The sequence below is a fragment of the Urocampus carinirostris genome, chromosome 1 (genome assembly GCF_059441175.1).
Source record: "Urocampus carinirostris isolate Australia breed hairy pipefish chromosome 1, RoL_Ucar_1.0, whole genome shotgun sequence".
Taxonomy (NCBI): domain Eukaryota; kingdom Metazoa; phylum Chordata; class Actinopteri; order Syngnathiformes; family Syngnathidae; genus Urocampus; species Urocampus carinirostris.
In genome coordinates this window covers 6,011,588-6,032,758 of record NC_142349.1, presented here as the reverse complement: position 1 = coordinate 6,032,758, position 21,171 = coordinate 6,011,588, and the positions used below count along the sequence as shown (strand labels likewise).

At 39.3% G+C, this 21,171-nt stretch overlaps 2 protein-coding genes across 2 annotated transcripts; one reads left to right on the top strand and one right to left on the bottom strand.

The window, feature by feature from the left end:
• Positions 1 to 423: 423 nt before the first annotated feature.
• On the bottom strand, positions 424 to 11,531 carry dad1 (defender against cell death 1). Its single transcript, XM_088353034.1, has 3 exons — positions 11,222 to 11,531; positions 8,377 to 8,516; positions 424 to 610 (listed from the first exon to the last, which is right to left on the bottom strand). Exons 1-2 carry the CDS (start codon positions 11,430 to 11,432, stop codon positions 8,386 to 8,388), a joined length of 342 nt encoding a protein of 113 aa, XP_088209160.1. The 5' UTR covers positions 11,433 to 11,531; the 3' UTR covers positions 424 to 610; positions 8,377 to 8,385.
• A 1,836-nt stretch (positions 11,532 to 13,367) lies between these two features.
• abhd4 (abhydrolase domain containing 4, N-acyl phospholipase B) lies at positions 13,368 to 21,171 on the top strand. Its single transcript, XM_088348920.1, has 8 exons — positions 13,368 to 13,674; positions 15,321 to 15,406; positions 17,936 to 18,040; positions 18,237 to 18,525; positions 18,587 to 18,774; positions 18,856 to 18,967; positions 20,287 to 20,473; positions 21,065 to 21,171. The coding sequence occupies exons 1-8, from the start codon at positions 13,616 to 13,618 to the stop codon at positions 21,152 to 21,154; spliced, it is 1,116 nt and encodes a 371-aa protein (XP_088205046.1). The 5' UTR covers positions 13,368 to 13,615; the 3' UTR covers positions 21,155 to 21,171.

Sequence of the window (21,171 nt, the reverse complement as noted above, 5' to 3'; positions counted from 1 at the left end):
AAATGTTATGATAGAACTGACCAATCGGTATCAGAGATCTCAGGTCAAGAGATGCTGGCCAATCTGCTTGAATCTTTGCTGCCTAAAATGTTCCTCGGTGGTGTGGGAAGCATCCATTGGATTGTTTTTTTTTAATCCCATCTCCATTTCATTTTTTTTTCAATTAAATCTTTTTTTTCCTGCAAATGGAGTGAACCAGCGATAACAAGCACAAAGTAGTGAGGCGTATCTGCATTTTTCATAAATAAGGCATACTGGACTATAAGGCGCATAAAATTAAAACTACAGTAAGAACTATTGTATTTGAGATTTTTAGGTGTATATAAGTGAAGTGACCACTTTCTTTGATGTTAACCTCTTCATACTTGCATAGATGTCTTTATAGTTGGCTTAGAGTGGAATTAAAAATGATCGAAAGACACGTAATTTCAAAGTTGTCATTTTTATTCTTTTGCCTCAGAGCAAGTGGGACGTCAAATAACTAAAACACAAAAAAATTCAACCAAGATCTGTAAGAAACTGCAAATGCGGAATGAATTAAGGCAATTGTCCGCAATGGTGCAAAAGTAGATGCCAGGAATTTTCCATTTCACCTTCCACTTTTCTGCATCTGTAAACAAGATAAGTGACAAAAGATTCACAATTAGTCCAGAAAACGAATTAGAGAGAAAACATTCGCTTGCTCAAGCATGAACATGTTCATTGAAAATAAACATACCGTATTAATTCATTTTTAACGCGCATCTTAAAAGATTTGGTACGCATTACACTCTAGATTAGGGGTCAGCAACCTTTTCGGAGTGGAATGCAACTTTCAAATTTACTTGTAAATCTGTGCCACACCAAGATTAATGACTCGCACAACGTATTTTTTATATCCAACAGAGCTTTCATTTTACACCAGTCAAATATACACAACATGGATATACATTGTAATCATATCACTGACCAATTTAGCTTCAACTATTTTTGTTCACCAATAAACTAAAAGATGAATGTGAGCAACATGTGGAAAAGCCTGTAGACATCTTCAACTTTTGACCACAAGAATCAACCATTCTTCATCAACAATGAACTACAATCCAAAAATAATTGATATGGACTGTTACCATACCATTCATCAATGAAATCTTATTCTAGAAAATATCAAAACTTGAAAGACGCACGCGCGCACACACCCACGGACGCTTTAACATTTTGGCCATCAGTAAATGGTTTTACGTGCTTTGCTATGCAGTGAGCAATGTGATAGCCAGGGTTGGGTAGGGTTACTTTAACTTGATTACTTTCAATTACCGTATTTTCCGCACTATAAGGCGCACCTAAAAGCTTTTATTTTTTTCAAAAGCTGACCATGCGCCTTATAATACAGTGCGCCTTATTTATGGATCAATATTAATCTGCAGAGTCTTGCAACTAACTTGCTGTCGCCAAATAGATTTTCCCCCGAACGCAAAGTAGTCCGCGGTGTATGCTGGGATTTATTTACCGGCGTTTCATTGGCTAACCAATGTGTCAATCATCTTTTGAATCGATCACTATTGGCTTAAGTTATTCGGAGGTCAAGGGGCGGATCCTTTTTATTATTTACAGGCTGACATTGGCTTAAACGGCAAAACAAAGCCTGCAATTGGCCAAAAAAGATGTGTCAATCATCATTTGAATAGATCACTATTGGCTAGAGTTATTCGGAGGTCAAGGGGAGGATCCTTTTTATCATTTACAGGCTGGCATTGGCTTGAACGGCAAAACAAAGCCTGCAATTGGCCGAAAAAGATGAATGTGTATAGCACGTGGCTGACGGAATACAGAAAGCATTTTTTACTATACTGCATTTGTAAATATTTTATTTTCCTGGATTTACTACACTCACTGATAATAAGAGGACCACGGCTGCACATTATAATGAACACAACGACTTCGGTGAGGTACTCCGGCTGTAGATCTTGTTTCAGACTGAACTCGATGTTTCTGTGGTAAGCGGTGCAGATAATGGCTGGAATGGAGTATCTATTTTTAAATTAAACTCATTTCCAAGTGTTTATTGTCATATGCACAGTAAAGTTGCGAGCGAAAAAGAAAATAGAAACTAAGGAATGGTTGGCATTTCTTGAATCCCAAGAGATTAACCTTCCGAATGATGGAACGATGCATTTGAGTGACATCGTACGGACACCGCATCCGCACGTGTTCTCAACACGTATTTGCGTCTTTACAAACTTTGGGGATATTAAGGGGGTAATAAGTTGGACTGAACAATCAGACTGTTTTGTACACGTTCCCATTGTAGCGCCTTATATTCCGGTGCGTCTTATGTATGTCAAAAATAGGACCAAAAACTATTTTTTCGGAGTGCGCCCTATAACTCTGTGCGCCTTATAGTGCGGAAAATACGGTACTTTTGGATTACTCCAATACCAAATATGCTAATAAGACAAAAGAAACTAAATATGAGGAAAATTATGACTCAAAACACGTGGCAAGCTTTCTCTCCTGGCTTTGATCTCTTTGATCTACGGCAAAACTAACATAAAATGCGACAGAAACAAAATGAAAATAAATCCAAACAGCTAGCCAACATCATTTTTGCCATTTCATGTATTCCGTTACTCCTCAAGCCTGCACAAAATTTAGTAATTTTAATCATATTTAGTTTCTTTTGTCTTTTATTAGTATATTTGGTGTTGGAGTAATCCAAAAGGAATTGAAAGTAATCAAGTTTAAGTAACCCTACCCAACCCTGGTGATAGCTAGCTTCAGTGGTGGTGTTTTTAGCAGTGACAGAGGTTATTAGGGTCTGTGTTTGTTTGCCATACTTGGACAAAGCGTTTTTTAATGTCTCCGCCTTGAATTCATGTTCATGTTTCGTCTCGTAATAACGATCAACACTTGATGTGCGAGGTACAACGCACTTGTAGCACAATGCACAAACATCAGTCATTTTTTGAACAAAGCCCCAGCCGCTGTCCACGCCCGCTAAAAAGAACAAGAATTTTTCACCATGATTCATTTATTTATCGTGCGCCTGTGTTTCTGTGGCTGGGTTAAAACACAGATCTCTCCTCCTCTCCTTGGCGCCGCGCAGACACATGCTCATACACGGAGCAGAGAAGGGGCGCTACTGTAAAGCCCCAAAACAACACGGCGCGCAACTGAAAATGTCTTAACGTCGGGTAAAAATGCGCTAGCAGAGTGAACAGTCCATGATGGGGGTGAGAGGGGTCCCTGATAATGTTCTTAGCTTGGGATAGGCAGCGCTTTTGGCCAATGTCCTGAATGGAGGGGAGAGAAGCCCCGATAATTTTCTCTGCTGTCCTCGTCACCCTCCTCACACTACCCCAGTCGAAAGCGCTGCAGCTTCCACACCACACAGGGATACAGCTGGTCAGGATACTCTCTACGGTGCCCATGTAAAATGTGATGAGGGAGGGTGGGGGCAGGTGGGCTCTCCTCATCCTCCGCAGGAAGTACAGGCGCTGCTGTGCCCTCTTCACCAGTGATGCAGTGTTCACGGACCAGGTGAGTTTGTTTGTGATGTGCACCCCTAGGAACTTGATGCTGCTGACAACCTCCACAGCCTTGTTGTTAATGAGAAGTGGGGCATGGTTGGGCTGGTTTTTCCTGAAGTCGATTATGATCTCTTTAGTTTTGCCAACATTCAGGACCAGCACCAGCCCACCAACTGCTCCACCTCCTCTCTGTAGGCCAGGTCGTTGTCGTCCCTGATGAGGCCCACCACTGTTGTGTCGTCCGCAAACTTCACGATGTGGTTTGTGGCTGACCTAGGGACGCAGTCGTGTGTCATCAGGGTGAACAGCAAGGGGCTCAGGACACAGCCTTGGGGCGAGCCCGTGCTGAGGGTGATGACATCGGAGATGTTCTGACCAATCCGCACTGACTGGGGTCTGTCAGTGAGGAAGTCCAGCAGCCAGTTCCGCAGGGGGGTGTTGAAACCCAGGAGTCTCATTTTGTCTACCAGGTGTCGTGGGATGAAGGTGTTGAATGCTGAACTGAAGTCCAGGAACAGCATCCGCACATGGGTGTTCTTCTCCTCTAGGTGTGTCAGGCTCAGGTGAAGTGCAGAGGAGATGGCATCCCCGGTAGAGCGGTTTGTCCGGTAGGCAAACTGAAAGGGGTCGAGTGAGGAGGGGAGACTGGAGGTGATGTGCTCTTTAACCAGTCTCTCAAAGCACTTCATTATGATGGGAGTCAGTGCAACGGGCCGGTAATCGTTCAATCATAAGATCTGGGGGTTCTTTGGCACTGGGATGATGGTGGCAATCTTGAAGCATGATGGCTTGGTCTAGCGAGGTGTTGAAAATGTCTGTTAGTACACAAGCCAGCTGATCGGCGCACTCCCTAACAGGGATGTGATTTGACCAAAGTGAAATTATCTGAAAATTAGGCGGGGGTCTGGGGGCCGCGGGCACCAAGCTAGGTCCAGGGCAGTGCCCTGGTGGGGGGACAAGTGGGGCGAAGCCCCCCGGAGCTCATGGGTTTTCCGTGTTTCTAAGTACTTTCAATGCACTCAGATGACAAAGAAATAGACAAAACAACAGCATAAATTTTCAATGTATTTTGAACTATCCCATATAAAATTACAGTTTAAGTCAATTCAAAATCAGTCACATTAAAAAACATTGGACTGCCTTTGCTTTTAAAAACTATCACTGAGAATATCATCATATCTAACTCATGTGATTACTAAGTTAACACAAAAATCATGTTGAAGAGTTCAAATTTCATGAAGAAATAATTGTATCATGACCAAATGAAAAGTAACTCATATTAGAACATACCACAAATGTCTTTGTTATAGCAGAAGATGTTATCTATAAATGAAAGTACTGTAGTGGGTTGTACATAATTCACCCACGGAACCATTGTTTAGTTAGCGAGTTCCTAGGGGGACTCTTAATTCGGCCGGTTCTAGCCACTCTCGTGTTTGTTTTGTTATTGCCAGTTTAAATGTCATTAAAGCAGCTTTCGTTGGCACCTTTGTTTGACACTCCGCCTACGACTCCCGTCTCTGCTCGCTACATTGGATCACGTCGGGGTCACCAACATTTGTAGATAATTCCTTCTCTAACCAGTCCGATCGAAACTTGTTTTTTACGATCTTAGCAATTTCTTTAACTCGCGGAGCATCTTTGCGTTCATTTTCGGACATCTTTCTTTAAACACTCGGCAAAAACGTGTGAGAAATGAACAATGGCATACTCCTACGCCTTTATAACAAGCGCGTTTATTGGTCAACACGGAGACTTCAACCAATCGCAAGTACGTTTCATTTCTGTTACGGAAACACTAAAATGGAATGCTGTCGAGACGAAATCGTTTTTTTACCAATTAAAAATCGGAAATTTTAAAATTTTATTTTTTGAGACAAAAAAAGCGGAATTCCGCGAATTAGCGGAAAAATCACATCCCTGTCCCTAAGGACCCGCCCCGGAATGTTGTCCGGGCCTGGACCCCGATTTTTTGACTGTGCGATCGCTTTGCTAGATAGATAGATACTTTATTCATCCCCGTAGGGAAATTCACACTTCCAGCAGTCCACCCCGTTGTTTATTTACAGATTAACATGATGCCCTAGGGGTGCTTGTAGCGGAGTGGATGACGTCACGCTAGGGCGCGCATCCCTGCGGCAGATGGAAATCTTTTCTTTGTGAAAATCCAGGGATACACCACCTCGTGTTAGCAAGTCCGCCTCCTCTCCGATTCCCCCCGGCTTTCGTGTCTCTGTATAGCAGCGTTGAAGCCGGATTGCTCCGGGTGGCTACACGTTAGCATTCGGAATGCTAAACGTGAGCCACGTTTCCGCAAAACACAGCAACTGCGCTCCCTGTGCGCTTCGATGTTTTCCACCAGCACTCGATGATCTTATTTGGTCGTGAGTTCGCATTTACCATGATTACGGATGGTACCGAAGACTCATAACGCCGCTAGCCGCTTAGCTAGCTCTTCTTCCACGATAGGCCCCTTCATCACGCCGGCACGAGAATTCTTCAGGGCAAGGAAATTGATTCCTTGAATAAACGCATTTTCGTGCGCTAAAACCCATGTCCATAGGATAGAAGTAATCCATAGTGTAGTTGTCAAAACGGGAAGAAAAAACACCGAAGATAGGAGCAGACAATAAAACAATAGGGCAGCCGCTGGAAAAGGCACCCGCTCGTGGCAGCGCCGCTTTGATGCTAGTCTGATAGCACGGTTCAGGTTAGCCCTCGCTGATCTCAGCGCCTCCTCGTCACCAGATTTAAAGGCAAGGTTCTGTACCTTTAGCAATTTGAGTATCTCAGCAGTCATCCAAGGCTTCTGATTGGCACGGGTGCCGATGGTTTTGGTATTGCTGACACAGACATGGCGTACTCATCTATATTTATTTTGTTGTTGTAAGTGGCAGCCGATTTAAATATGTCCCAATCTGTGCATTCAAAGCAGTCTTGTAGTGCCTCCATTGCCCTCTCAGTCCACACCCTCACCTGCTTCACTGTAGGTTTTTCTCTGGCCAGCAGGGGCTTGTATGCAGGAATTAGCATAACAGAAAGGTGATCTGATGAGCCAAGGTGGGGGCGGGGGGCTGCTCTGTATGCTCCTCTGATATTTGTGTAGGCCAAGTCTAATGTGTTCCTACATCTTGTAGCAAAGTCAACATGCTGGTGTAAATGCGGGAGAACTGTTTTCATGTTGGCCTGGTTAAAGTCCCCCGCCGCAATAAAAATACATTCGGTGTAAGCATGCTGCAGTTCACTCAGTTCCGTAGAGACGTCCATTGCCTCCTTAGTATTAGCGCTGGGCACGTACACGGCAGTAATGATGGTAGCACTAAACTCCCTCGGTAGGTAGAAGGGTCTGCAGATCACCGTCAAAAGTTCAATGTCTCGTGAGCAGTGATTCGAGATTATCTTAGCATTTCTACACCAGTTGTTGTTGGTATAAATGCATAGTCCGCCATCCCTGCTCTTACCGGTGAGCTCGCCGCTTCTATCAGCGCGGAAAGCAGGTAGCCCCACAATGCTAACAGCGTCATCCGGGACAGATGAGTTTAGCCATGTCTCTGTCAGAATTTGAGCGCAACAGTTCGTCATCTCGCTGTTCGATGTAAGTTCCACTTGTAAATGGTCCAGTTTGTTGTCCAGGGAGCGAACGTTGGAGAGGCAAATTGATAGGAGAGGCGTTTTGAAGGGTTTAGCCTTCAGCCTAGCCGTTAGCCCGGCCCGACAACCTCGCTTCCTCCTCCGGTCACAGCACCTCCTCTTGCCACTTTTCTTCGCTGCTTTGTAGGCCGCTGGGTCTTGTTGACGTAGCACTCCGAGGCTAAGTAAACACTCCAGAGTGATCGTAGCAACGAGCGCTGGATTTCTGGATGTTCGAATATCCAGCAAAAGACTGGGGTTTTTGACCAAAATGTAAAAAAACTGTTGGGAGCAGATGCAGCCGCAGCCGTACAGGGCGCCGCCATTTTGCTTTTTATGTATGTTTCTAGCTTTTGACATTGTTCAGTAAACAACAGTTAAACTTTGATAAGTTTGTTGAAAATACACGTTTCCAAGAAAACCTCTGAGAAAGAAATATTTTTGTTTAATGAAATGAAATGATGCATTCCAAGCACAAGTTTCACTTTGGTGCCTTTTTTTTTCATTTTTAATACCTCCTATATCTCAACATTTTGTTTACCATGGCCAACACGTTCCTGTGGACGTGCAGGAAATGTCTCTCTCTGCCCTGATGATCACGATGGGACTCAGTCATCTCTTTTATAGAGAAAAATGCTCAGTTGAAGCGTTAACTGCCTGTTTTAATAAATATATTTGAGACTCTCATAACACTGCTTCACTATGCCTACTCGCCGTACAATCACTGGTTACATGAAGCAACACTAGAAAGTTGGGTTTCCTTGATATGTGGACAAATATCTGATCAAAGCCACTTTTACCATCCAATGGTGATTTGTCATACTGAAATCATTCCCAGCTGTTTGATACTTGCTGATGAGCCATGCCAAACCCTTTATAATATGTTTTTAATAAAAAATTAAACAACATTTTTACGTTTTAGCACTCAGGGATAATGCTTCTTAAAATGTATGTTTACGTTACGGCATTGAATAAGGTAACAGTATCTTAAATAACTTGTTGTTTAGGTTAAGGTTTAACATTTTTTCTGGTATGTGGCTATTTTAAAGCAGTTTTAGATGTTCAACTTACATTTGATGTGGCAAAAGCTTCTGTAAAGGATTATTTGGCTGAAAACATATTTAAAGCGGTGTTCATACATTTTTCAAAAATGCTGTGAATCCCTGATCAAGTTCACCCCAACTACACTTTTGGGTACCTGACCAGTTTTGGAACTACGCAACTGACACAAACCTACTGCTGAACTTCAGCCAATGAAGTTCATGACGACAAGATGCAGGACGGTGTGCGCGAAGAGAAAGTCAGCAAAGGCCCTCTCTGGTGAGATGGACAAGAAATCTCCTTTGTTCTGCGGGTTGATCTGGATACGAAGACATACTAAAGACACACAAGGCAAACTCCATTAGTAACAGGGATGAAAATGGGTCAGGGGTTATAAAAGTGAGAAGAGTATAGAGAAAATATGTTTTGGTACACTCTACAACCCAACAAAATATTTAGTCGTTTCAGGGATCTGCAGGAGGCACCACCATATGTATACAACCTTGGGGATTTTGCACAAAACCGAGACAAGGACTTAAGCCTGGATATGTTTGTTATTTCGCTAAAATTTGCCTCAAGTCGGTTGCATGGAAGCAGGTTAAATGTAGCTCTGATCTGCAGTGTTCATTTTACCTCTCAAAAGTGATGAGTCCCGGACTCCCATGCTCAAAAATCTATGAGATCTATGGGTCCCCAAAATTTAGTGTTATCGAGAATTAAATTGTAAATCGGTGACAAATATATAATAAAAATCTATATATTCGTTCAGTTTTAATCATCAAATTATTAATTCATTTTCTGCATCAAATTATTGTTGGTAATATACCGATTAAAGGGATAATCAAAAACCTGTTTTTTTTTCCTTTTCTCCTTTTATACTTCCTTTTTTTTTGGTAACTTCTTTATACAACATAATCATTCGTAATATAATGCATCAAAGCAAGTGAGCCGTTTGAGAGCCGGCTATCTTGAATGAGTTGAGCCGGAAAAGCCGGTTCTCTGTAAAGAGACGGACTTTTCACCACATAACTCGAGATCGGTGTGTAGACTAAAACTCGAACCGCGAGACCAAAACAACATCTGCCGGTTCTGCCTGACGAAAAGTTTGGAGTGTGGTAAATCTTTGTTTAAAAAAAAAATTTAATCGGGTAATAATGACAATTTTGTGTCAAAAAAGTTGCGTCCTGGGGACGCACGTTGATTTGAGACTATGCGTCAACAGCAAAAATGATGTGTCTAGGACGCAGGGACACGGGCAAACGAGAACACTGGATCTGTTACTACAGCTAGCCTGCTCCAGACCAGATTAACAACTATGCTAAGATTATCCCCGAAGACACATCAGTCACTAATACTCTCAATAGTGTGGGGAAAAAAAACAATGGGTTTTATCATAACATTTTCATAGACATTCTTAATATGTTGCATTATTTTATTTATGCTGCATTAAGATTTTGCCTATAAGCTTTATTTTCATTTCATTTAACTCTGTTGACTCCATAATTGCAAGTCATTTGTATCCATTCATGAAGTAAATGTATTGCTGTCAAGCAATGTGTTTTATTGCTAAACTGTCAGAAGGCATGTCAAATGGCCACCATAGCTTTCATGATTATGTATATTACAGCTGATTTTGAGATTCTAAAAAATAGAACAAAAACTTGCAAAGACTTTATCAATGAAGTATTTGGCAAGGGTAAGAGTATGTATATAAATCCAATACCAGTTCATGTGTTCCCTCTTCAAAGAGAGAAAAAAATGAAGTATCAAAATAGAAAAAAAATAAAAAAGAGACAATTACTTCCTCCCACCCAAACTACAGATATCAATTTAAACACAGTACCGCAAAATCTCACGAACCACCTTCTTTCCCCTCAAAACATGTTTATTCTCAAAACTACACAATTTATGTAGGTGAGAGATTTAATTCCTAAAATTGTACTCACTTGATGCGTTATGGTTTCAGTTCAGAGCTGCCAAATATTGAAAATCTTATTTCAAATTGGATAGAGAATTTTCAGACTGGAAACATTTTTTCAAATACTGTAGCAGTTTAAACGAGTCATTTTTAGGTTCAATTTAGTCAGGAAAACGCATATTTAGGAATTTGCTATGAACACAGGCGATTTTTAGAAGTTGCACATACATTATATGATTGTTGCTGTCGACCAATCATATTGCTGTTCTTTGATAATCACACCTCTTGAGGCTTTTGTAAACTTAAAGATTTAATAAAAAAATTGAAAACTCAGGAGGGGGCCTTAGAATGGGTAGGAATTTCTTATCTGGAGGCTTTTCTCCCTGTCCTCCTTGCAAGTTCAAATCAATTGATGCCTTTCTTTATGTTTTGAGTTTAAACTTATAACTATGCCAAATGACAAATAAGATGTAGGTTCATTTATTAGTGAATCTGAATGTGCCTTACAAGACACAAACCTCACCGCAGGTCACTGCCTAAGACCCATTGTTGTTTTGTAAATTTTGGTAAGTCGAGCTCTTAAACTAATTTTGCTAACGGTAGTGTTATTTTTGTAACATTTCTATATTATAGTATTACTGTAGTATTTTCTAGTACGTCTGGAAACTTTTTTCCAAGAATGAATGTAAAATATTAAACTAGGACTAAGGGACCCTTTGTAGGTCCCTTTATAAGTCCTAAATTTGGTTTATAGATTTACAAGATTTGATAGTACAATTGTAGTATTTTATTTATTATTACTGTGGTAGTATTTTGTAGTATATCTCTAGTACTTGTATTTATCTCCGAGCCAGGTGTATATCTTTACAGTGAACGTTTGTACAGTCCTTTGACTTGCCATTCATTCCATGAAAAGTGCTACACGAGTAAATTTTGATTGGTTGAAATGTGCTCCAGCATCCCCGCGATCCTACAGAGAATAAGCAGTGCAGATAATGGATAGATGGATGACTGAAATGTCCTGGATAACTAGGTCAAACCATTGCTTCCCAAATGGGAAAACGGACTGCACCCCCCCCAAAAAATACAACATATATCGACAAACTCACGAGTGACCGTTTACCTGCAAGAATGAAGGAGCCCACACACGAAATAAAGCCGGAAAGGAAGCTGTTGAAGGGGAACGTCCCAACGAGCAAGCAGTAGAGGAACTGCAACGCTCCAGTCAGCATGATATACAACAAGTACGCATCCACCACTTTTAATTTATTGGGCGTAGTCGAGGCGTATTCTTCTAGGAAACGAGAAATTACTGAAAGAACAGAAGCCGACATAGTTGCACTTCGTTAAAGAATGTTTTAAGGTTGAAAGAGTGCTGTTGAAATGCGACGTGTCTGTAACACCCGGAAATAGATTTGGTGCAACATAAAATGTAATCCGGGTAGTACTGAAAGATAGTTCGCGAACTAAACGGCCTTATAAACCAGCTCTGTGTGGTGATCAACAGGAGCCGGGGCTCCTTTCAAGACGCCCACTTGTGAGTGGTCAATATGTGTGACGGCGTCCCTCTTTCTCAAAGAAAGAGGGTTCAATAGAAGGTTAAAAAGAAATTAAAAAAAAAGAGTCAAATCAGAGAAAGGAGCCAAAACCGTCCCTCAAAGCTGATTCACTTTTGAAATCTCCAAAGGAGACTGCTGATGTTTACCATTTTGTGGTACACTATTTTGATTAATATTTTGCGTGTTTTTCTGAAAGATTTGCGTCTAAATTAGTTAAACTGAACATTATATTGTTTGATTTTCTTGTGTTCCTCACAAATAAACACGAAGTCACTGTAGTTTATTTATATACAGTACTGAAGAGTATATATGTTGTTGTTTGGCATTTTTCAGGGATCCTGTGTTTTGTTTGACTTTAAATCTTTTCAGTGTGTAAAGTTTTTTTTTTAATTATTATATTTATTTTTGTAGATATTTTAATATTTGAATTCATATTTCTTGTGTTTTTCGGGTATTCTATATTCCACTTTACATTTCTAACGATCAAGAGATCGCAGTTCGAATCCCGGCTCCTCCGTGTCACATGTCGAAGTGTCCTTGGGTAAGACATTGAACCCCTAATACCCCCAATAAGCAGGTTAGCGCCTTACATGGCTGCACGGCCGCTATTGGGAAATGTGAAGCATACTGTAAAGCGCTTTGGGAAGTCTTGACTTGAAAAGCGCTATATAAATGCAGATCATTTCATTTCATCATAACGTGTACAATAGCTCGAGGTATATTATTGTATATTAAAGTTTATTTGTTATTCCACTGAAAAGTATATATTTTTATATTCATTTTGTTGTGATTTTTTTCCAGGGATTCAGTGTTACTTGACTTTAAAGTTGCTTCGTATAAACAACTTGAACGTTTAAATTGGGCAAATGTTCATTGTAGATTGAAACAACAAAGGTATCATAAATTACATATCATAATACTGAATATAACACTCCGTTACATATAGGATATATTTCTTCTTAATTTCTTATCAATAAATTTGGCACATAATGTTTAATTATTATTGGTAATGCATGAGTCAAAAGAAACCAAAACAATTGGCTGGAAGTGATTCCAAGAGCCAAGAAGAGATCGCAGGTTCGAGAGCGTCCTCCATTCGAGCCCCAGTGCTATGAAATGCTCTTCCTCCTGAGATTCGATCTGCAACCTCAGTGGAACTGTTTAAATCTAGGCTTAAAACACACTTCTGTTCTATAGCATATGAATAACCTATATTTCACATTGACAATATCTGTGTATTATTTGTTATTGCAACATCCATTGCAACCTGGTCATCTTGAAAGGGGGATTACCTCATGTGCAGTCCCTTCTCAAGGTTTTTTCATTTTCCTCATGTTGAGGTTTTTGAGTTTTTCCTTGCCTTCATGTGAGTTTTATATCACGGGACAGTGTAACGAGAGTCTGTGGTTTGCAATAATCTGTGGTCTGTGCTGCCTTTTGAGGCTCTTAGTGATTAAGGGCTACACAAATAAACATGACTAGACTTGAAGGTCAAAGAGCCGTCTCTTCAGTAAACCGAGTTGAAAGAGCTAGAGCCGGATTTCGCATCATTCTTGCATAGGAACCAACGTCGAGGGGGGATGTTGTGTACGGACAGTGATAAAACTCAATGTAACAACCAAACCAATCACTCTGACACAATTTCAACAAGGCAGCAGTCTCATGTAATTTTACTAATCGTGCACAAAAATAAAATTATCCGTTAGGTTTTTTTTTATCTATATAGATTAGTGAGTGTCTTACGATATCAGGCGTTCTCTCAAGTGATGGCATAGTGGTTGATCACATTTCATTTTACGATCTTTGTCCTAAGTCAGGTGACCCAAGAATGATACAAGTTACCAAACAATTTTGTTATTACAGACAGTTCACCGGACAGCGACAAGAAGATACAGGCACAGAAATCGGTAGAACATTATCCAGACCTGTACGTAATTTTTACCCGGATTTTTGAGTGAATGGATCCGTCTCCTGCCACGACTACGAGTGCAAAATTGCAAAACGACAGCGAGACAGAGTAAGGTCCAAGATATTTACAGTACACGACCTCCCCACCCTCCATTTATTTGTTTACGTTGTACATGAACTGGAAGAAAACACCTGCCAGCGATTGTTATTTCAGGGATAACTTGTGCAGAACGTTTATGTATGAGTTATTTTGATTAAAATTTCCTCATTTGATTGGCATTTAGTCAAAAATTATTTCAGGGACAATATGTGCAGAACATTGTTATATGAGTTATTTTATTTCACATCTTACCCCCTCACCAAAGTCAAGGTTACTATTAATTCCAAATTAACAACTTTGATAAACAATTAGAAGGTAGAGACCGGGTTTTTACTGTGGCTTTATTTCCTTGAAAATGCTTGATTTTTTTCTGTTCTTTTTTCGAGGCTTGAAAAGTGCTTTACGTTTTGGTGCTTATAAATACTTGAAATCGTTGCCATGTTTCTCGGTTGTCTGACTTGGTAGACGCATTAAAATTAAAACAAATCTGCTTAATAATGACGCAAAACTACTTTCTGGTGGTTTTGCTTCCCGGTTTCATTTCTTCTACGTGATTAACAGTAGCTGGCATTAGTTTGTATGGTACTGTCATTTGAAGCGTGATCACCCGCTAGCGTCGCGCCTAAGTGGACAGTTGCATCATACCAATGTGCTGGGAGTCTGCTGTTTAATTGAACGATGGCTAGAAAAAAAAAATACCCACAGTGGCTAAAATGCAGAACAAATCCACGCACAGCTTGCTGCAAGGTTAAAAAAATAAAGAGAAATACAACTTTTCACAATAGAAGAGTCAGCTTGCTCCAGTCATTTGAAAGGTAATTAATGGAGATGACTATTTTAACTATTAAATCAATATTTATTATTCTTAAAAATATAATTAATAATTTCTTCTTTGAATGGTACAAGGGACATTTGAAAATCGGCTTTGAAAAGTCTCGTAAACATCCTTGAATTTGGTTAAGAAAAGGATGTGCAAACCCAGGAAAAATAGGTCTGACAGAAAAAGCCCGTGTACGTTTCACATTAATAGAATTGTGTAATCACTATTATTATGATTATAACAAGGTTTTATATGTCAAATAAATTATATCTTATTATAATTCAAAAAAAGAGAAAATAATAATGAAAAATTAATATAAATTTGCATGATAAATGTAGCATTGTAACACCTGAGAGTAGCGGACACCGAAGTTGTCACGAGTTTGCCCGATGTCATGAGTAAACAGTACACGCCCACCTTTTTCAATGCACACCCAAAGATTAGCCCATGACATTTAAAACTGTTGTTTGTAGTTGAGGTTATATTACAGGGGGTTTACTAATAGGGAATAAAGACATCAAATAGTTTTCAGTAATATTTAAAACATTAAATGTGAGTGGAATTCAAGCGAAAATCTTTAGTAAAAAAACGTACATGACACATTTATCATGGTTGTGAAATATCATTAGCACTAAGAGGTACTCAGCGTTAAAATGGCTAACACAGTTAAACAGGTTTCCATTGACAATGTGCGGGCGGGCCATTTTGAAGGCTCTTAAGTTTGTACCACAATGGCGTTTAGATCAAAACTGCACCAATTAAAGTTAAATTTAACATACTGTATACTATGCTGCACTCCTTATTTATTTGTGTTTGCTTTATTTTTCATTGTCAGGGCGAGTTCTGCTTGGAGCTGGTGGCCATCCTGGCGTCCAACATCAATGTCGCTACTCAAGGCTACAGAGAGCAAGATTCTTAGCTGTATGTTAACACAAGACTCGTCAGATAAACAAAACTTCTATTCAGATAAAACATTAACGTTTGATAGTTAGAAAATATCTTCAGAGAGAATATGTGTGATTGATGGGAATATAGAATATGCCTTGAAATTTTTGGTGAGTAACTAGAAGAGTAACTTAATCACTTGTTCTAGGTAAAATCCAGAAATGGCATTAACTTATTCATTGCCTTCTGTTTCTCTCAAATGGGAAGTGCAGGTGCCAGCAAATTTCTTTGCCATTTAGATTTATTTTTGAAGGCCTACAGAAAATTGAGTTTCTTAGCTATATAGGCATATGATATATCAAAAGACAGTTTTAACCCTTATCTTTTATCTTTAGGTTTCAAGCCTTTACTGTTGTTTATCAAACAATATAAGAACATTGTTAAATTTCTTGAACATACAAGAAAACATCTGAGAAAACTGCTTATTGTAAAAGGATTTACTTCAAACAGGATTCACGTTTGCGGTTTTTTATTTTATTTGCATTTGTGATACCCCCAATTTCTAAAAAACGTTTTCCATAAACTCAAGGACCCTCTGCTTTAATTTATGTTTTTTTTGCAAGGTACACTGATCTTGGGCATGAGCTATGCATTAACTTTTCAGTGCCCCATGTTTCCGGTTACGTAATCACACACCTTAGTCACTCGGGGTCTGCCCACACAGTCTCAACCGCTGGATAGAGGAAGCAAAGCACAAGAAAAAGGAGGGGGTCCTAGATGTGTGGACAAAGATCTGATCAACACTATTCCTGTCATCTAGGGGGTGATTTCTCATACTGAAATAATTTACAGAGGCTTGATGCTTAATAAACTGCAGCGTCAAAGCCTCTAGGACATATATGTAAAAAATAAATAAATATATATATATATATATATATATATATATATATAAAATTAAACAAAACAAAAACTTTTTTTCCTTTTTTGAATTCAGAGAAATTGCTTATGAAAACGTATTTATATTTTATGGCACTAAATAAAAGATGCATATCTTCTTTCTTGACCTGTTTTGGATATATACTGTATATCTGCTTCAAATAATTGTATACATAAACACATATAAAAGACTAAATAGAGAAACATATCATAATAAATAATGTCAGGAAAAATAGGCAAATGTTAACAAGGTAATGCTTGGATACTTACCTAAGTTCTTTTTATTGCACTATTGTTACGATGCATTATTCTTTTTCATTCACAAACATTGCATCATTATAACTCATGCCGGTCTCTAAGCACTGCATTCTAAATGTTTAGAGTGCCATGTCCAAGCTTGTTGCATACAATGTTTCCCAATGTTGATATCGATGACATTAAGAACAATTCAATTCGAGATGTAAAATTATCAGAAAAGTAGGGCAATAAAAAATAGTGCAATGAAGTTAGAAGCAACATATTTTCAATAACCCAGTTGAGCTATAAAATATAGGTATTCATTTTTAGTATACATAGGCAAGATTTACTTTTTCTCATTCTTATGCGCTTGTTTAAGATGGTAATGTCCCTGGAGAAGAGGCTTTTTCTTAGCCTGTTAGTCCTTAGGATACTTGTATCATCTGCCAGAGGGCAGTTGGTCAAAAAGGTGGTGGCCAGTGTAAGAGGAGGCCTTTACAATGTTGTTGGCTCTTCTGTGGTATGATGCCAACTAGTTAAGGATTTAGTCAAGCTTATTTCTGTAACCATTCTGTAGGATTGTGCACATAAAACAACTGGTTCCTTGGAGCTGATTATTTGAACCAGCCATGTAAGAGGAGAGAACCCCTCCAAAGCATGCAGGACTGCCGACCTAATATATCTTTCCCTAGCCCAGGGATGTCAAGCTCAGTTTGGCTCAGGGGCCGGGTCCAGACATTCTGTTCTCTGGCAAGCCGGAGCACTAAAAGAATGTCAACTTTAAATATTTACTAGTTTTTCATTGTTATGCTTTATCATTCAGCCTTCTTTGGTAGCCTACAATACATAGTATAATCTTGGATGACAAGGGATATTTTGAAAGCATAGAATGTTTATTCACAAACAATGTGAAAACAATTGATATTCATGTTTGGCATTGAATGCGGTTACCTGGATTATTTTAACACTTAAATTTTACACCAGCACCAACTCACCATGATATGCAAACTCAAGTTGGAGCCATGGTAAAATATTATTTTTGCCTTTATTGTCATGTTGGTTTGTATTGAATGAATAAGAAATACAATAAAAAACAATTTTCCAGTGGATGGGCAATAAGATTGGTCTGCATCAGATCAAACTACTAGGCTGGAACTACTCATGCTGAGAGGTTAATCCTTTACTGCCCTTTAGGGTTTGGTTTGGATTTATTATTTATTAAAAAAAAAAATCATAGAAATGACCTAAATACGCGCTTCTTTCTTTTTTACAATTTCAGAAATGTATGGCGGGCTGGATTAAATCATCAAACGGGCAGGGTCTGGGCCGCGAGCTTTTTGTTTGACCTTCCTGCCTAACCTATGAAATTTATTTCCTATTGTTTTGTTACAGGTATTCAAAATAATCTATGGGCCAGATTTTTGACCCTCCCAAATCAAGACCGAATATGGACTCTGACCCTGACCAACAAAATGGTTTCAAAACCTGTGGACCAAGGTTGGTGTTTCATTAAAAAAATCTTAGAACCACTAAGATTACCCAAGAATTTCTCTGGTTAGTCTTTTCAAAATCTAACTTTTCTTTAAGTATGAAATTATTATCATTTAACATTATTTTTCATTATTCTTACTGTTTGACTGTACTACGCTATGAAAAATAACAATCAATTAAATTTCTCCCTGGTATGTCTTAGATTCTAAAACGCCACTGGTGATGGTCCATGGCTTTGGAGGAGGCGTAGGCCTTTGGATTCGGAACCTAGATGCACTGAGCCGGTCCCGGACCGTTCATGCTTTTGATCTCCTTGGTTTCGGCCGGAGCTCCAGACCTTCGTTCTCTTCGGATGCTGCTAAAGCAGAGGAGCAATTTGTTAACTCCATCGAGCAGTGGCGACAGTCTGTAGGTGTTGAGAACATGATTCTGTTGGGACACAGCTTGGGGGGGTACCTGGCTACTTCTTATGCCATCCAGTATCCTTCAAGGTAATAATAAGCATTTTTATTTAAAAAAAATCTAGCTGCTATAATAGTTTGTTTTTTTCAGAGTTTCCCATCTCATCCTGGTTGATCCTTGGGGTTTCCCTGAAAGACCACCGATCCAGAGCCAGGATAGCCAAGGACAATCCACAGAGTTGGCCAAGAGGCCCTCTCCACCTCGCTGGGTGAAAGCGATGATCTCCGTATTTTCCCTATTTAATCCTTTGGCTGTCATCAGAGCAGCCGGCCCATGGGGTGAGACATCATATCCATGCACCCTCCATGCTTTTAATGCAGCAGTAACCCATCCTCCTTACAGTGCATTCATCTATTCAGGTCCGGGGTTAGTGAACAGATTTCGTCCTGATTTCAAAAGAAAATTTGAAGATTTGTTTGATGATGACACTATGACACAGTACATCTACCACTGTAACGCACAATCCCCAAGGTACGATGCGTCCACGCATATACACACTTGTATCAATCTAAAACATATCTTAAAATAATTGCAAAATGTTCTTAACATAGTATGGATTTGCATAAAACCTTGATGAGTTATGATGTTCTTACTTCAACCCTTCACAAAGAAATTGTTTAACTATCAAGAATGAGGCATTAGAAGAACAGAATAATGGCAATATTACCATGCAATTTAAAAAAACAAACTATATCAGGATCCATGTGACTTTGTTTAAAATTATGTGTCATGGTTAACAGTTTAGAGGTAAGATCTTAATAGCACAGTGTGTATTATATAGCGCAAGTGTTAAAAAAGGTCATTAAAACTAACGAGATTGATTTATATAATAAGCAAGCATACATGAACTCATATGTTGAAAAATGCTGAAATTGATTAAGTAGTTCCCAGATTAAGTTTTTATCTTGAATAATGCATATCTTGAATAAATTGTCTCTATAAGTGAAAATCAATTAATCCGTTCCTGGCCGCTAAAAATCATCCGTTTGAACTCATTTGCTAACACATACAGTGGGACCTCGCTACTTCGCGGTTCCACGTTCGCGGGTTCAGAGCTTTGCAGGTCTAAAAAAAAAGTATTATAAAATATAATAATAATAATAATAATTATTATTTTTATTATTATTATTATTTTTTTTAAGCATTTATGAAGGGGCGTCGCTACTTTGCGGATTTTCACTTCTCGCGGGTGGTTTTGGTACCCATTAACCACGATAACCGAGGGATTACTGTACTTAATGGAAGAAATATTTCACTTTCAGCGTTTTACTACCTCAAAACAACACACCCCACGATTATAGCCCCAGTGTGTAATATCTGACCACTAGATAGCACTGTATTGTCTAATGAGAATGAAAACCTGTGCCACAGAGCACAGTGTAGCAGCAAGTTGCAAGACAAACATGGCGGCGACCTTAGATAGGGATTCCACTAAGTAAAAGAAATACAAATGTTTCGACCTATGATTTATTTATTATTATTATTATTATTTTTTACGAAACATACCATTGTTCGATAATTTAGGTGGTTTTGCTCTGTATTCAAATCAGTCTTTTGTTTTTACAGAATTAAATTGTTTTTGGACCACAAAGAGGCGCTAAATATTACCCCTTGTCCCTTTAAATATATCGTCACATAGAGACATTGGTTTTCTTACATTCTCTATACTTCCTGCCCTGAAATCTATTACTTTTGTTACTCTTCTCTCAAACGAAGAGGAACTTTATTTGGTTTCATCCTTACTTTTGTTTCCTAATTAACCATTTTCCTTTTTTCTACCCTGTACGTAGCGGGGAGGTAGGCTTTGCAGCCATGTCCGAGTCTTTGGGCTGGGCAAAGAGACCCATGCTGCAGCGGGTCCATTTGTTACCCAGCTCTATGCCGCTCACCATGCTGTATGGAGCCCAGTCGTGGGTTAGTAGCTCCTCTGGTGAAAAAGCAGTCCAAATTAGAGGCCCTGCTTGCACACAAGTGCTGGTGAGTGCAGTTATCTAATTAACAACCCTAAGTTGGCTTTCGTGATGGAAATTGATGTCACGTTCATCTAATTTATATTACCGTAATTCCCGGACTACAGAGCGCACCTGAAAAAGCCACAAGCCCAATTTTGGGGAAGAAACTACTTCCTTTGTACAAGCCACACTAGATTTTAAGCCAGAAAAATGAACTCATCCACGTCCGTTTCTTACATTTTAAAAATCACGAAACTTTCTTTAAAATAAATGGTCAGAGTGCTCTGGCCCGCATTAGTTATATGCCAGTTGCTAGATGAAGGCCGAGGGGACCCGCCTGGGACGCACCCCTGTACAGGTCGGAGAGGGCCACGGCATCGACTTTGGGCTCCAATGAGCACCGCAGCTGGGAAGATTTGCCCATACCCATACCCATGCCACCATCAAACTCGCCGAAAAATAATTGTACAGCAACCTTCAGTGTTTAAAATGTAGAAAAAAGTAGAGGCTTGTAGTTCGGAATTTATGGTATTGAGATGTGTAATTGTTGAAATTTATTTTTCTTACAATGCTGCTCTGTATCTTATGATCACATTTGGAATGTTTTTCTCTTCAGCTGATAAATGACGCTTCTCATCATGTCTATGCCGACCAACCTGAAAAGTTCAACAAAGTGGTGGAAGATATATGCAACTTGGTTAAATGATGAGATTTCGTGTGTGT

Bases quoted from the DNA above. Each gene is read 5' to 3' on its own strand.
- dad1 (XM_088353034.1), bottom strand. From the start codon at position 11,432: ATGTCGGCTTCTGTTCTTTCAGTAATTTCTCGTTTCCTAGAAGAATAC. The intron at 8,517-11,221 runs GTAAACGGTCAC...GTGTGTCTTTAG, and splicing joins GGGCTCCTTCATTCTTGCAG to TATGTCTTCGTATCCAGATC.
- abhd4 (XM_088348920.1), top strand. From the start codon at position 13,616: ATGGATCCGTCTCCTGCCACGACTACGAGTGCAAAATTGCAAAACGAC. The intron at 18,526-18,586 runs GTAATAATAAGC...TGTTTTTTTCAG, and splicing joins GCCATCCAGTATCCTTCAAG to AGTTTCCCATCTCATCCTGG. The intron at 20,474-21,064 runs GTGAGTGCAGTT...TTTTCTCTTCAG, and splicing joins CTGCTTGCACACAAGTGCTG to CTGATAAATGACGCTTCTCA.